Raw genomic sequence first — 17,266 nt, forward strand, 5'->3', positions numbered from 1 at the left:
GATGCATGCATTATTTCAAACAAATGGTTCTTATATTCAGCCTGACCCATGTGTTTGTAATAAAATAAAATAGAAATCTTACTCTCTGTTGGCAACAGCAGGATCCAAAACATCCAGATTAAGATGGTGGGAAAAGGAGAAAAACAGAAGTAGGCAGATTATGAAAACAGATGTTGCAATGAAGGATGAGAATGGGAGAGGAAATTCCACCAAAAAATGCCAAAGTAAAAGCAAGAAATAAAAAATAGAATTGGAAGAATAAAAAATATTTATATAATACTTATGCAACATAGAATATCTTTACATATATGTAATAAAATGCTATAGAAAATATAGTTGTATAGTGTAGTACTAACAGACATCTAATAAAACGTCTTGTCGTCCCAGCTCTCTGATGAAAAGTGTTGTTGAAACTTAGGACAGAAAATTCTTATTATAATATATATTCCTATTATAATATATATAGCTGCCTATATATAAAATAAATACCTGTCTATTATAAGTTCTTATAGACAGGTATTGTAAATTGTTGTTGCGTTTTGGGGCTTTTTGAAATGAAAAGCACTGGTGGAAGCATGTAATTGTCTTAGTCCCAGCCTTTTCTATCTTGGGAAAGTTCAATCTTATAAACCAAGCAGAAATGCATGAAATGCTGAGTATTTGGGGAATTTGCCATAATTTCCTGTCATTCTTTTTCCAGTTAGAGCTGCTTTAGGAAATTTATGAAACTTTCACTTAATCTAGATTTTGTGTTTTCAGAGTTCTTCAGCAGAAGCTGGTCATTTTAATTCTTTAAGTTCATGGATTTTTACTCACCTCTTTTTCAGTAGGGCGGTAAAATTAAACTCTCCATCTTCATGACCCTCGGTACTGTATAATAACAGAAAGCCACGATTAGTTTCAAAAGGAGATGGGAATACCTTGTGAGACTGTAGCATTATGTAGGTGATATATTTTTGTAGGGGTCTAGTAGATGGATTTAGAATGATTCAGCATATGAACTGACATGGGAGGTGACAATTAGGCTCTTTGTCCATATTGGTCTTCATATAGGTTTAAGAAATATATTTAATGAATTTGCATTTTTTCTGTGCTGATTACAGATTAAGTTGTACGTAGTATTAGCTTGGTGGTCATATTGATCTGGAATGTATTTACCATAAAGATGTTTCAGAATCTTTTCTTTAGAATCATTAGTACTTTTGGAAAGCTGTCGTATCAGAAATGTGGATATTATTTACAGTGTGGGCAGTATTTAACCAACCTTTCTCTGGGACTTCTTCCAATCTAAGATAATGTGGGGATTTTTCTAGTATTATCCCAGCTGTAATTGTTTCCTAAGGATCTTTGTGATTCCAGAATTTATTATACAAAAAAGTGTAACATCTTTGGTGCTTGAGAGAGTTAAAGGACAAATTCTGTGATCTGACTTTGATTCTGAGATGAGGTTCAGTATGCAATTACCCAAGAAGCATCATGACAAGCAATGGTGTGATGAGTTGGTTTGTGGGAACAAGAAGCAACAGGCAGGAGTTTTTTGATGTACAATTTTGTCTGTTACACATGGTGAACTCAGATGGAATGTACGATATTTTTTTGGTGCTCCAAATCAAATGCCTTTTAGACGTGCTTCTGAGCATTTGAAGTATAAATCTACTCTGAAAACTTAGAGTAAGGTCACTAAAATCACTTCTTTGGGTTTAATTGCTAAAAAATCACTTCAGGGATTTGATACAAAAGTACTGGGAGTTACACTGAATTTCATGACTATTGATTATTCAATTTAGGGGGAAAAAAAGGTCTTTTCTGCATTCAGACGAGGTTCAGAAAGTCAAAATGGATTTTCTTTGTCTCTGTCTCCCATCATCAGTATTCAGCTGCTTCTTGACATTTCTGTTGTCTTGAGTATAAGAATCTGGTGATGCTGCTTACAGCATTCATAGTTGTCCAGCAGCAACAGCTTACATTTAATTATTGTTTTATACACAGAAATTATTCTTTTTAGTTGTGCTGGTGGTGGTGATAGCCCATGCTGCTGTCTATAACAATATATAATGCTAGTTGCTTCAGAGAAAATCTGTCTGTAGAAGTGTAAACCAGAAAGTCAGGAAAATTCAATATTGGAGGAAGAAATATTTCAAAACGTTAACAGCCTCAGCAGATAAATTATGGGTATTTTAACAGTATTGTTATTAAATGGAAGAGAAACAAATGCCAAACTTCTTGTGCTGCTTTACAATGCAATGTTAGTGAGAAAAGTAACAATCTTGAATCAGCATAATTTTGAATATGTTGTGAGAAGAGATCTTTTTATCAAGACAATTCCATTTTTACTTCTGTTATTACTCTCAAGGTAGTACAGTGCTGCAAAGGATCATTTCCTGAGTATGATGCTCAAATGGGAAAGTGTATTTTGGCCACTTCGTTCCCTACTTTTAGAAGATTCTCAGTGTTTGCAGGCATAAAACGTACATGAGAATCACTAGTATAATACCAGTTTTTGAAGGGGATTTTTCTGATCAAGTACTCAGAAAATCATAATCTACAGCTGGGAGAATAACTAGTCACCTATTGCTTCCCAGGTGGTAGTGATATTAGATTTTCAGGAAAGCCTAGCAATCAATATTTAGGTTTTCTGAAGAATAAGGCCCTAATAATTCCTTTAACATGCACAGAGTTAAGTCTAATCTCAGAGTTCCTATTTTTGTTATGGTAGAAGACGCTGGGATCAAAAAGGATAGGCTGGGAAATTTAATGATACTTGGGTAAAAATGTGCCAGGAAACAACAGATTTTCATCTACATGTGTGTTGGTACATTTCTGTGAGCAGTGGCAATCTCCATCAGGATGTGGTCAGTAGAGAGGAAAACATGTAAAACATCAGGGGCAGACATGCATGTAATTTGAAGTTACTTTTTCTTGTAACAGTGGTGAGAAGATGCCACTTTTCAAACACATGCATTTTCTCTAGATGAATCTGCCTCTCTTGGGACTATCAAACTACTCTTTTCATTATTTATACTCATGTTACTAGTTATTTGTATGGATTTGACTTATAAATACTACACACCATAAACAATTATTTATTTGGAGTTTAAGCTGCTGTTTCGTTTTCTTTTTTTTTCCCTTATTTTATTTCTTTTGCTAAGCAGAGAGAGACAGTTCATTGTTAGACTGGAATTTGTTTGCTGACACGGACAGTGGCTACCTGAGGAAGGCTGAAGTCATCCGTCTCCCCCCTCCTGCTAGGCTCCTGAGTGAGGGTATCAAAGAGAAAGCTTCAGATTTAAACAGGTCAGCTCAAAATCTGGCTCCATTCTTACAGCAGAAACTGAAAATCTGAACAGCCTGAAGCTGCTCACACTGCACTCCCTCTGAACTGATTCTAAATTCTGTGCTAGCAAGTAGAGAAACTCTCGAAGTCTGATTTCACTGCAGTGAAATAACACAATGCAGCTATGCACTGAGTGTCCTCTATTTAATAGGCATCACAGCAAGGCTGGTCAGCCTCCTATAGATGGATTTGACTGTAGATAAATTCTGTGAGTCTTTTTTTAGTTCTTTGTGATATAATGTTAAAAATGAAAGCAAAACTGAACTAAAAATTCATTAAAAAATAGAACTTCTAGAGAAAAACTTAAGAAGTTGCCACAGATGATTTGTGTCCTACATTAGAGAAATAGTTATCTGTTGGAATATTCATGGTCGAGTAATTTTGCAAAGATACCTAAAAACAAAATGAGAAACTGAATCTCACAAAGGGAGAAGAAATACTCAACAGTGAAAAAACTACGTGGTTATTGTCTGAATAAAATCCTAACCAGTTGTGCCTTTTTTTTACTAATAGAAGGGAACATTATTCCAGTAAGTCATATATCAGTCGAGACAGTATGATAAATGTGGGAGAATAGCCTTTTCAGCACCAGTGCAATACCTTGCAGTCTTTAATATCTAAGACCTGCATATATCTGAGTTTTTACACAGACATACTATCGTTGACTTGATTAAATTAGTATAATTATAGAACATGAAAACAAATACAGTCAAAAGGCTTATATTATCAGTGATATGCTGCTCACAGACCTCCCATCAAACCTCACTTCTGTTTAGCAAATGTTTGTATTAAGGTATATATAGTTCCTCAAGCTGGACCACATCAAGACTAGGCACCACACAGAATCTTTTCTTCCCTTTTGGTCTACATCTGGAGTGCGCTTTACAGGTCTGAAAAATAAAGTGCTAAAGTTCTTGGTAGGATTCTACACACTATCAACTGAATAATTGAAAACAACCATGATTGTTATGCTAATCCAAAGTCTAAACTCTATCAGACGATTTCTAGGAGTTCTATAGTATTTTAATAGTAGAAATATTTTCTTAGTAGACATCCCTATCTTTGTGCTTTTAGTTAGCGTTGCCTAGGAAAGTAATGAATGCTACATGGAATTATAATCTGATCTACATGAGTTTCCACTGTACATACTCACGTGCGTCGGAAGGCAGTGCGAATATCCAAGTCTCCAGGTATCGGTGCTTCTGATGTGACAAAAAGTGATGAACAAGAATGGCAAAGTCAAAATAATGCAGAAATACAGTGCTATTTCTAAAGCTTTTCCTTTGCAGATCTGTTTTTTTTTTAATAAAGGTCTTATGTTGTAAACTGTGATCAACTACATATTGAAAGATTGAAGCATCATCTTCAAACAGTAATTAGCTTTCAACACCCAGTGTGCCATGTGTAGCTTAGCTCTTGTTGCATGCTTTATGAAAACCTGCAGCATGATGAACTGTCTTATCTCTTCTTTGTCAGTTCTGCCGCTGGTAAATATTAGTTTCAATACCGGCTTCACAGGGTATTAAAACCTTAATGAGAAAACTACTGCGTATCAACTGAATATTATTACTACTAATAAATTATAGTCCATACTCTGAAAGCAAAAATAGATCCCTGGAAATATTTAGAGATGTACAGAAACTCCAGCAAGGATGTTGGACAGGGAGAACTTTAGTACCCTGTTCTAAGCTTCTCTTGGTGTGAATAGGTGTGCTGCAACTACTGGGAGAAAAACTGTTCTCAGTCACAGGTCCTAAGTCATGATTCCTACAGCCAACTGGTGAAAAACTGAATGCTTCTGACTGAGTAATATCAATACACTTTTGTGTTTACATATTAGGCTCACTTGTTACTGAGTGTTGCAATCCCTGCAACAGAACCCCTGAAACAGCGAATGATCCAAACATTCAGCTCTTTCAGGTGGTCCATGTTTGTACTGTTTTATGTAAACTCTTCCACACCAAGGGGAAATCAATGTTAAAATGTCCTTCCTTTTCAATTGCTGATAAGCTTTTTAATCAAGCAGTTGTGAAGGTGGCACCATGTATTATGTAAAATAAGTAATCTAATCTTAAAACAATTTTACATCTCAGAGTGCTTCTGCAGGACTTGAATTTATTGGGAAGAAAGGAATTAGTAATAGTGTCACATGTCTAAATCTTTCATTTTCCCTCTTTTTTATTTCAAGTATCCATTTTTAATACTGAACTTTTGCCAAAATAAGAATGGTCCTCTCTATTATTCTAATGGAATTAAATATCATGAAAGACTGGAATAAAGCCAGAGAAAAGTTGGGCTGATTTGCATCTTTCTCTTTGCTTTCTTTAAAAGCATCATGGTTCTGGCTTGAGTGACATCACTGTTACTTCTAATGCTCTGTATTGTTGCCAACCCATCCCAGTCCTCATCTGTGGGCTTCTGTAAGTGTATGTGTAGCTCTTCAGGTCCATGTTGTCTAGCAGCTATGATGTACCAGAAAGAATTGTTGGTGGGCATACACGAAGGAAAAAAAAATGAAAGGAAGGAACAAGGTGGCAGGAATTCATCTTACCATTGACTGTCAGGTTGAAATTAGAACTATCAAACTTGTCCTTGGTAGACACCTCACATCTGTACCCTCCTGCAAAAGTCATGTTTGCTTCTATGATTTCCAATTCAAAGGTGTACACCTGGAACAGGCACCAATGATAGAATTCATGAGCTCACAAATGAAATGTTGAAATAGAGAGAGAATACAGCATATTAAGTCATGGAGAGAAACAGATAACAGATAAAATACGTCTCTGTGTCCTTTTAGAATTAAGAACTTCTTGAGTGTGTAACTCATTACTATCATAAATTACAAACAACCCCTCAATTTAGTAGGGACAGTTAAAGAGTATTATCAATACAGGTCTTTTAGAGGATACGGTGCTGTATTGGCAAACTCTGCTTGTGTACTGGTGTGTGCAGTCATATTGTAAACAGGAATAGAGCTTTCATTAAACAAATACAGCCTCCACCGTGTATACCGTACACTTTAAAACTCAGCAAAAGGAGTGGCTAATGTAAGCAAGTCTGTTCCATTCCATCCAGGAGAGGGTAGTAGTGTTTCATATACCACACAGGATGAGAAGTCATGGTACAGACTCTCTTGTATTCCTCTTTGTGTATCTTTGAACACATTTGTGGCAAAAATGGATCTTGCTCAGCTATTTAAAGTAGTCTAGACAATGCAGGAAAACAATAAATTCCAACACTAGTAGCTAAGTGCTTGATCTATTAAAACCAAGATAGACCATACTCAAATATCTGTCTGATTTATTGTTTTCTCTTAAATATAACAAGTATCTACTACTTGAGAGGAAGATGAAAGGAATCCTGCAGTACGTAGTGCAAAATTTGCTCCCTATGTCCTCCAGCCATCTTCTCATTTCACCGTAGATAAGGTACGCAAAAGTCTGTATGTAGTGCTTGTCTCTTGTCTGCATAGTCAAAACATAGACTTCCGTGGTAAGTATAGCATTGTGTACAGCTTTGGGTACCTTAATATCAAACCATTCCTACATTTGCTTGTATTTTCCCCAGATTAGGATCTAGAAGACTGAGAACCTTACTCTGCCAGTTGTACCTTGTTATTTCGATCATAGCTGTCATGTAGCTGGAGATGTTTCCCCACTTTGCTTCCCAGGTCCACCCACTTTCCTTTGAACCATTTCACTGATGGTTTCTTCAGCAGGCTCTCACCTGCCACTTTGGCAGTGAATGTGATGTTTCCACCTTGTAAGGGAAGTGGGTTAAAATAGGATTACGAATAGTGTTTAATTTATCTGTTATATCACTGCTGCCGTTCTGTACATGGAAAGCTAAATAGTCAAGCAACAGGTACAATTTACACACATCACTTGACTCACATTTTTTACTCACCAACAGTAACTTCTCCATCCTGGGGTCGTGTCACAAAGAGCCCAATAGGGTCCAGAGGCTCTTCTGGTTGAGTCCCAGTAGGTGCAACTGAAATAAACATCAGAATTACAAGTTGGGCGTTTCTGCATCAGCTTTTGTTTCAGCCTATGTAGTGAATTTCCTAACTTCAAAATATCTCGATATGTTGCTCTGTCTCTGAGATTCCTTATTCTTTATTGTCTGTCATTCATCACTAGTGGTCTGCTTTCAGCTACTCTCTCTTCCTCACTGACTCTAAGGATTCCCCGTTTCTGCTCTTCCCTTCTGTTAACGAACCAGACTTCATAGCAGTGTTAGTTCTCTATTACCTTCTGTGTTCTGGCTGCTTTCTACCGGTGGTGCAGGTGGCTCTGAGGCAGCTGGGGCTGGAGCAGCTTCAACAGGAGTGACTGTCTCACTCTTCTCTGGAAATGAATGTAAGCCAAGATTAAAGAAAATTGTGATTCTACTTCCTTTCTGAACAAATCTTGCACAAAAGCAGCTTTAAATGTGTGTTAGGAAATGCAGAGAAATTAGCTGTGGCTTTCTAGAAGTAAGAGGATGTGCTGGAAGCAGAAGAGGCCTACTGAAGGTGAATGAGGGTCTTCCTTTTGCTGAGCTTGGAAAGAAATGATGCCTGATTTTTACGTTCTATGGTCTTAATATGTAGAAATTCTGCTGATCAGTAACGCTATTATTTGATGCTAACTTCAGTGGTCTAAATAGAAAAAGTAATGTAAAGTGATGGAATTATTATTTTTGTAAACAATTTGCTTCTTCATGAGGTTTTGCTTAAGTGCTGTTGGAATGTAAAGTTCCAGATGCTACTGCTGTGTGCAGCATGGGGAAAAGCTCCAGGCACTCCTAGTAATTAATATGGAGAAAGTACTTTGTAAATGCATGTATGGTTTCCTCCCCTGGCTCATAGAAGTTTCTGGCCTCTCAATTAAATCATGACCTCCCAGACAAATTCGAGCAGATGCATTTGGCACAATGGAGAAGATAGAAATGTATGAAAAGGGAGTAGGAGTGAGCAACTGGGGCAGATGGAGGGAGGTAGAATTTCTTGAAACAGATCAGTTGCAGCAAGGTTATTTTTTTCCATAGGTAATGGAGCCACTTCCAAAGGGCCTCACCTACCTTTCAAATTCCAGGGAATTCCGGGGAATTTGGCTCTTTATAGTTTTTCCCAGGAAAAGCCTGGGAAAGCTTTGCAATTTCCCATCGAACTGCTCCTTTAACGCATAAATAATAATTGTAGGTGATATACAAATAATACAAAACTTACTCCTTGCGTTCAAGTCCCTCTGGAAATATGTGTTTTTATTAGCAGGTGATTTTGAGACAGTTTTGTGGAATGTATGAGCTCCTAAAACGTTGCAGCATAACTTGCAATATTTTTTCAGTTGTTACAATTTTTGTATTTAAATAAATTAATTAAAAAAAATGGAAATACCAGGCCTAAGGTGTAGGCATCTTAGTTTAGGGCAGGTTAGGTTAGAGTAGCTTTGCTTTAGTTTTCAGTGGTTAAGTTGAAAAGCTTGACAGAACTCTAAAGACATACACTGAGATTTCCTCTGCGGTCTCCACTGTGTAGACTTCTGATATCTGGAAATGGGTGGTTTAGGCACAGGAAATGTATTCCTCAGCTTAATGTCAATGAGTAGCATCAAATAATTGAGTAGCAACAAATAATACCATATGTATTGCTGGTAGAGAAAATTGACAGTGTTAGGACAGGCTAATTCCCATAGGCCTCATCCATAAAGGTTGCATGTGGAACTGAAAATGCTGAAGAAATTAGAATTGCTTAAGAAACACCATACCTGGTTCCTTGACCTTGAGTTCAAATTTAACCTTGGAACTTCCAGCTATTACAGCATATGTCACATCATCTTCTTTTCCTACATTATTGATTGTCAGTGAATGCTTGTTTCCATCTGCTTTGATGACATACTTCTCACTTTCAGTAATCTCTGTGCCAGCTCGCTGCCACTTCACCTTGACGGCAGCTTTTTCTGTCTCTGCTTCAAACACAGCTGTGCTTCCGGCTGTCACCTCTGTTGTCTTTGGCTTCTTGGTAAATGCAGACACTAAAAAAAGAGAGAGGGCTCACAGAAGTCTGGTTTGCAGTTGTGACCTATCTGGTGTAGTCAGCTGCTGTGGCTGCAACAGCTGTCTCCTTGCTCTCCCATCTGCCCATGTAAGATATACATTACAACACTTTCTACAGAGAAGTTGTGAATTTTCTTTGAATTTATCGAGTTCTGTATCTGGGATGTCACATCTTCACCATATTGTCATGAAAGAAAATGAAGTGGATAGCGAGCTTATCTCCCTGTCCATCTTTCTCATTCTTTCCCCCCAAAATGAACTCTGATTTTTCATGAATGAATGTTTTGATCTACAACAACATGGCATGAGGTGTATTCTTACGTATCAAACTGTCTACAATGATTTGCCATGCAGTTTTATTTAGAAATATTAATTCGGTCCTAACAGTTGCTTAATACAGTTGTTAAACAGGACCAGGATCTGTTCCTCCAACAATATTGCAGTTTGTGCAGTAATGTGTGACCTAATATAGAACAATGAATGAATGGTTCATCTTTAATCCTTCTGTTTTGACTGCTCAATATTTTAGTGCACATTCCTATGATGGCCTTTGTAAGTTTATACTAGCTAAATAATATGAACAGTGGTTTGCATTCAAATGTTTAACTCAGCATTGGAAGTTAAACTACTTGCCTACGCAGAACTCTACAACAACTAGTTTTCTAATTACTTACAAGGTAAATCAAAATATTTTCTCTATGTGTCAAGAAGCACTTATAAGGGTTATAATGAGAATGAATGAAATTATTAATATGTAAGGTGAGCAAGCATAAACCATATGATGCTTTAGGTCATAAGTAATCAAAGTAGCTGAACTTTGGAAAGCAAGCAATATATTGTGATGTTGTCCATGAATAGCCTAATCTTTCTCAAGATTAGATTTCAATAAGGTAACTAATTTTATTAATTTCTTTACCGTGATTTATTTATTTAGATTTCTTCAACTTTAAACAAGTTTTTCATTTTATGCTCATGTTCTGGTCTTTCTGATATTTGTTCTCTTTTCACTAATTGCCATAAACTATGTTCATGTATAAAAATACCAGCAATTAACATTCTGATTCATACACTGGATGTTTTTCATGCACCATTTTGTCATCTTTTTATTGGCTTACAGCTCCATAACCAGGCTTTTATAAACTATTAGTAATTCCATCAGATATAATTATACCTGTTACATCTGTGGCAAATTATCTATGGCTCTCCTACTTGGACAGCAATAAGAACTATTCCAAACACCACAACAATGGTTATAATTAGCTTTAAACTTTTGGTTCTGCTTTACAAAAATGACGGGAACATGGCATGAAAATATCTTAAAGAAATAGTTTATATTCATGTTCAAGAAGGTGCTTTAGTTCGTATAAATATTATATTGCTAATAGTACCATCTGATCATTGCACAAACTCTCTATTCCTGTAGCATGTCTTCAGACTGCATAAATTAATTGAGCTCAGTGGATTTGCATTTTCATTGTATATGCAATGTACAAAATGTAAATGCATTTTGTAAATACACATTTGCAGTGTATACTATACTGCTGCCTACTGCAGTGTAATGCTCCAGTGCCTGTTACAAGTTCCACATCTTTTGATATAGTATTGCACCTCAGTAAATAATGTAGCAGGGTATACTTTGATGCAGTGTATTGTGTATAACTGCAGAAGAGTTACTGCAGACATAAGGTTTGATGTACACAGTTCAAAAGGTGGCCAGGATACTGCACAGTGGGCAGCCAGATCTGTTCTGGAGCCCACTCTTGAAATACCTACTGCCTGGCTCCTTTCCCTGTGGTGCTAGAGATAAAGCAGCAAAGAGGCATGTTTTTTGTCTCCGAGTGCTATTATCATTGCTCTTCCATTTTAGCACAAAAGAATCTATAAATATATTAATTACTTAACAACAATGTGGCCTGTAAAGGTTCCAGCCTACAAATGGCAGGCTTTCAAGACATGCGTACTTGGAAGTAACTCTCTGATCTGCTGCACACGCTGCAAAGTTATTAAGTTTCTTACATTTACTTTAGATGACTCAACAGAAACAGATTGTTGGCCAGAACTACGTGCACAGTGAGAAATCTCCACCACCACATACTATTTCTGACTTTGGGGAAATCTAAATACATATGTAGAAGTTACAAGTAGGTCTCCTTGTCTTTTTTATATTTCCTCTCTCCCTTTCCTGCCAAAAGACTAATTTCAGTTCCAACTAAAAATTATTTTGAACACTTCTACTAATGCGTTAAATGGGAAAGCCCCAAGATCCCCTCCATGGGAACACAGGTCTGCTGGAGCAGTTGTTAAGAACCCACTTTTCCACAGGGAAAAGACACTCTAAGAGTCATTTTCCTGTACTTGAGATTGAGAGTCAGTGAGTGACAGTGTCCAAAGCAGTGTGTGTCTGTGTCCATCTGTATTCCCTTTCATCTTTCACTCTCTGTATTTGTAAAGGACAAGTAGCAATGTACAGCTGGAGATTTTACAGGAAATTTCATTGTTGCAGAAGAGAGTTTGCTGAACAATCATGTGAAGAGAATGCCATCATTCTTCCTTCTGCAGGAAAAATGAGCTGCTTAATAGAAGAAAGAAGAATGAGAGATCAGGTATTCCCTCTCTCCTTCATTGTGGCTGCTACTTTAAGTAACACATAAATCTAAGTTCACCAGCAGAGTCTGTTGTTTTTGTTTCTTGTGCAGTTACTCCAACTAATCCAGCCATTTCCTCATTAGGAATATTCCTAAATTACTACCATTCTAAACTTCTTGTCTATATGAAAACCTCACTTTCGCCTGCTTTATCAGAAACACATTACCCATTTGGCAGTCTCTCACTTCAACATTTGGCTTCTACCCAGATACTCCCCTCTGGGTTCCATATATACATCCTGTACTCAAAACACTCTTTGATACGACCACCACCATCAGGCTGTGGAAAACTCAGTGGCTGCGACACCTTTCATGTGATGTTGTGGACTGTCTTGTAGCCCTTGTGCCTGTCAGGCACTATCACACATTTATCCAGACTCCTATTGAACATGCCATTGGGCTGAGACACCTGACGACTGAGTAGGCCATGTCCTATGCCACCCACTTTGATAACTCTGCTTTCCAGTAAATTCTAACCCACCCAACACAAAGGGAGAGGAAGGTGACATTAGTACTAACATTCTATAGCAATTCTGGAGAATGCACATGAGTTACCAGTGCTGATGATGACAGGAATTATTGAAGGGAGGGAGAGTGATAAGTATGCTCTGTGTGTGTGTGTTCAGTGAGGATGGAATTGTAATTGCTGTGGAGAGTTTAACATGGGGAGAGTTTAACAAGGGGTAATGGGTTCAAACTTAAACAGGGGAAGTTTAGATTGGATATAATAAGGAAGAAATTCTTTACTGTGAGGGTGGTGAGGCACTGGAATGGGTTGCCCAGGGAGGTTGTGAATGCTCCATCCTTGGCGGTGTTCAAGGCCAGGTTGGATGAGGCCTTGGGTGACATGGTTTAGTGTGGGGTGTCCCTGCCCATGGCAGGGGGTTGGAACTGGATGATCTCAAGGTCCTTTCCAACCCTAACTATTCTATGATTCTATGATTCTAAGAGTGATGTGGAGCTAATGAAAGAAAATGAGGCTGGAGCCACTTTTCAACACTTCACTTCTGATATCCCTGACACTCCTAATGACTTCTAGCTTCTGTAATGCAAAGAACTTCATATAACTTCTGAGCAATGTAAACCAGCAAGTTCCTACCCCAGGCAGAACAGGAAGCAGGCTGCATGTGGTCTGCAGTCTTGCAGAAAACTTTGTGGTGGCTAATGTTGCTGCTACAACAACTTGCTTGCAGCACTCATCCTTTAAAAGTCCTGTAACACCTGACAGTGTACACATCAGCCATACAATTATGTATGTTGCATGAGCTACAGCTTCATCAGTTAGTAACAGAAAGCTCTGTTTGGAGATCCATGATCAGATTGCATTTTGATAGTAATTGATTAATAAAGTCTTTCAATCAGGAGGATGAAGGAATATAAAACACATTTGCTTTTGGCCAAATTGAACTAGAATGAAATCATTTAAGTTCTAAAAATAATATTTTCCATCACTTTTCTCCTAAATAAAATAATAAAACTAGTGTTCTGGCTTCCTACTGCTGCCATTTACTAAATCATAGAATCATAGAATCATAGAATAGTTAGGGTTGGAAAGGACCTTAAGATCATCTAGTTCCAGCCCCCCTGCCATGGGCAGGGACACCCCACACTAAACCATGACACCCGAGGCAACCCTGGGCAAATCATCATGCTAGCACTTTCCTGTTTTCTCCCTTATTTTCTGACCTGCTTTGAAGCAATCTCTTTCTAACATAAACCAGCAGCCTAGTTTACTATTCTGCTTCAAAACTTTTTCTTATTCTCCTATACAAAAGTCTAGAAAAGAGCTAAGCTACTACTCAGGTCACTATTGTACTAATCGTTATTTCCTTTGCTCTCTTCTTGAACTACCTATTTGCTGGGTGTTTATTTTGTGAGTGTTTTGAGGCAGAGACTGTTTCCTATTACCTTTGTACAGCACCAAATCATTAGTAACAGCTACTAAGTTTTGTCCCTAATAAGAATAAATATTAGAAGCCAGCAGAGACATTCCTATTTGATTATTGGCAAAAAACATGGAGATGGAGAGTATATTAAAATAATGCTGAAATAACTGAGATGATTTTAGTTAATAGCCACATTCTTTTAATAACATGGCTTGTTCAGAATCACAAGCATTAGGTGAAAACCTTTCGCTAAAACCACTGAATTTCAAAGTATGTTTGAATTTTGTGAAATGAAAGTGAGGATGAAGTGTAGATCCCCAAGATTAATTTTAACTCAATGAAATGATAGAGGAGAGCAATCTTCTTGTTGGTTTTTTGTTTGGCTGGTTGGTTTTCTTTGGTTTGGGTTTTTCATTACTTCATTCTGCTTTCCACAGTGGTGGCTCTGACTTCAGCTTTTCAGCATTCATTATTTGTGATGTGTACAATGAGGAGAGGGAGATAAGTAGTTAGGGAGAGTGTGTGTTAGATAAAGGCTTTCAGATGGTATTTCTGCCTTTCTGAAATGAAAAGTGGTAATGGTATAAATGTTTTAGCAGAATCTAATGTATCTGGTTAAATGCACATGCTACGAACTGCAGCAGAAATCTGCAATGAGTGTAATCAGAAAACACACTCAGGTTTTCTCCTACAAAGCTGAGGTATCTTACTGCTCATTCTGTGTATTTGGTATTAAAATAAATATCTGGTCAATGTATTTAATATTACAAAAGTAGTATTATCTGTTGGAATACCTTAATTTGTTAAGGCTACATGTTGAAAATTTATCTTTGCTTTAATATGTACACTTGGCATCTAATTTTCCTTTTATACCGTTTGCTCTTCCATTGACTTAAAAGCCAGACTGTGGATAAGCAGACTTCAGTAACACAGCTTGTAAATTCCTTGCTGAGGAACTATATAAAGATGTTGTGCATTCTTTGGTCGGGACCTAAGTGGCTTCTTGCAATTACAAGCTTAATCATTCCATGATCCAAAAGCTATTGAACTGCTCAATCTTACCATTCCTTGCCTGCTTCAGCAGCTGAGATTGTAAAGTCCTGTAACATGAGCAACAGGCAAGGAATAGTTTCACTAAGCAGGGTCACCTCTCTGCATCCATCACACTTTCTGTAAAATGGGGATAGTAGTGTTCAGTTTGCCCTGAATCTTAACTAACAAAAGAGGAAAAGATATCTATATGAATTATTACTATTTATATTGGCATTACTATAATGCATAGAAATTCATTATCATGGAGCAGTGCTTTACTGTGCTAGGTGCTTGCAAATACAAAATGATGAGTTTATATTGAAACTGAAATTGTACAATTTACTCTGCATTATGCAACATTGATTATTATTAATGCCAAAAGCCTCTGTGTATTTACAAACCAGGTTATTTATAGGCCAGTGATAAATTTTCTAATCTGAACTGCAAAATCTAGACCTCTCAGTGTGTAGAATATGTGAATAAAAATGGTCTGATTTTCAGAGAGAAGGTGAGTAATACCAGACTTCTCCTTTTCCAGATATAGCAATGCACTTGTTTCCCATTAAGTCCCATTTATCTACTAAATTTGGTGTTTAAAAGGTCAGCTGTTTCCTCATAATGTCACAAAATATTGTTAGGGAAATGGTTGGGGGTTTTTTTTAACCTTTCTGAATTTTCACAACAAAAAAAAAAAGCCATCAAAGCTTTCCAAAAAGCTTTGAACAGAGATCAACTACAAAATGTTTAAATCAAAGGGAGCAGAACATAAAGTTTCTGCAACAAGAGATGCTTTTCAACGCTTAATTGCTTGCTCTGATGCTAAATTGGTGCAGGTCTAAATCCAGTTGCTCTTGGAGGGGGGAAAGCTACGACTTTGGTTCCTTTGGTATTCTGTAAATAAATAGGGCAGTGCCTCATCCTGATGTGTTTTAGTTGGACAGTTTAAAGTAAAAGAATGTCTGTTGGAAAATCTACTTCACTGGTTTAGGTTTTGTGATTTGTTTTGGTTTTAACATGTTAAAAGGTTTGTTAAAAAAGCAGATATAGGCAGAATCTGTCTGATCATTCTCTGGCATGAAACAGTTTCCTTTATCTATACACCAGATGCCTACATTTCAGGAACATAGACGAAAGATCTCTTAAGGTTCTTCAGTATTCTAACTGTATCGTATGTGACAACAGGGATTGTAATTTGTCCAAGTATGAATCATCAGACGATTATTCAGTCCTCCTGTGATTGCACTCAACATTTTCCCATCTTGAAATGGCTTGAACTGTATAAACAACATGAAATAGAAAACCAAAGGGATTAATGCCTCTTAGGAGAATGAGTAGAGCCCCTCTAGAAGTTATGGGACATGTGACTGATTCTTTCTCCATCAGAGTGGGTAATAAGATCTTTTCCTCCGCCTGCTGTGATAATCACAGTGTTTGGGCTGCTTTGTTTGTAGGGATTGTGTAGGACCAGTGATATTAGACACCTATTAGATTTCCCCGGGGAAATAAGATGGAATAGGATTTCTCTTCACCATTAGCTAGCATAGGTGGGCATCTTCACAAACAGAGAACTTGCCTTTCATCCACAGAGGCTAAAAATACCAATTTAAAGGCAGCTAAACCATTACAAATCAAGTCCTAATGCCTCAGTGATAAAATTTTGCCTACTTGTCATATTTCTTTTTGCCAGCATTGTCAATCACAAGCATTAGACGTTTCAATAAATCTCAAAAATCATGTGACTTCAAAAATAAAATATGATTATGAATGTCTTATTTTGGGGATAATCGTTGAACTTTTACAGTTTATATTTTCAAGGTTTTCTCTACTGTTACAAGGTCTGGTATTCTTTTTTATATATGATTCTATTTCCATCTGATTTCAGAAACTGCAGCTTTAAGATGTTGTGATAAAATTGAAGGCTTGGTGACACCACTGTTGCTTTAGAGTTATCATCTAGAAGAAACAGTAAGAATCTTGTTGGATTTAATTGTGCTTTAGTGCTTTGCAGTTCTTAATGGGAGATAAGGGCTGGATTTGTGCTCTGCCTCTGGCAGTGGCCGATTCCAAATATTTTGGCCAAAATGAAAGTTCTTCTTAAGAAGTTCTTCTTTTGTTGTTGTGACCATAAGAGACTTTCCCATTGACCAGTCCAACAGGAGACTGTTCACAAACTATAAGTAAAAGCAGCTATTATTAACTCTGGAAATTGCATGTTGTTAAAAAAGCATGCATCTTGTACTGTGCAATCAGGTAACAGTGATTCTGGGTGTGCACTGGCATCAGTGGACTGAGAGCTCCAAAAGTGAAAAATCCCAGATGTAGTACAATTT

At 37.2% G+C, this 17,266-nt stretch overlaps 1 protein-coding gene across 1 annotated transcript in view; it reads right to left on the minus strand.

Annotated features, from left to right (window-relative positions):
- The window catches only part of MYBPC3 (myosin binding protein C3), a gene marked incomplete at both ends in the record, with an annotated part of 57,218 nt that overhangs the window by 38,914 nt on the left and 1,038 nt on the right, over nt 1-17,266 (minus strand). The window contains 8 exons of the mRNA XM_080618319.1: nt 817-870; nt 3,209-3,253; nt 4,488-4,536; nt 5,886-6,003; nt 6,945-7,093; nt 7,241-7,327; nt 7,588-7,683; nt 9,085-9,351. Coding sequence (XP_080474445.1) covers nt 817-870; nt 3,209-3,253; nt 4,488-4,536; nt 5,886-6,003; nt 6,945-7,093; nt 7,241-7,327; nt 7,588-7,683; nt 9,085-9,351 — 865 coding nt within the window. The remainder of the gene's footprint in view (nt 1-816; nt 871-3,208; nt 3,254-4,487; nt 4,537-5,885; nt 6,004-6,944; nt 7,094-7,240; nt 7,328-7,587; nt 7,684-9,084; nt 9,352-17,266) is intronic.

This window comes from Psittacula echo (genome assembly GCF_963264785.1).
Source record: "Psittacula echo genome assembly, chromosome: 5".
NCBI lineage: Eukaryota > Metazoa > Chordata > Aves > Psittaciformes > Psittacidae > Psittacula > Psittacula echo.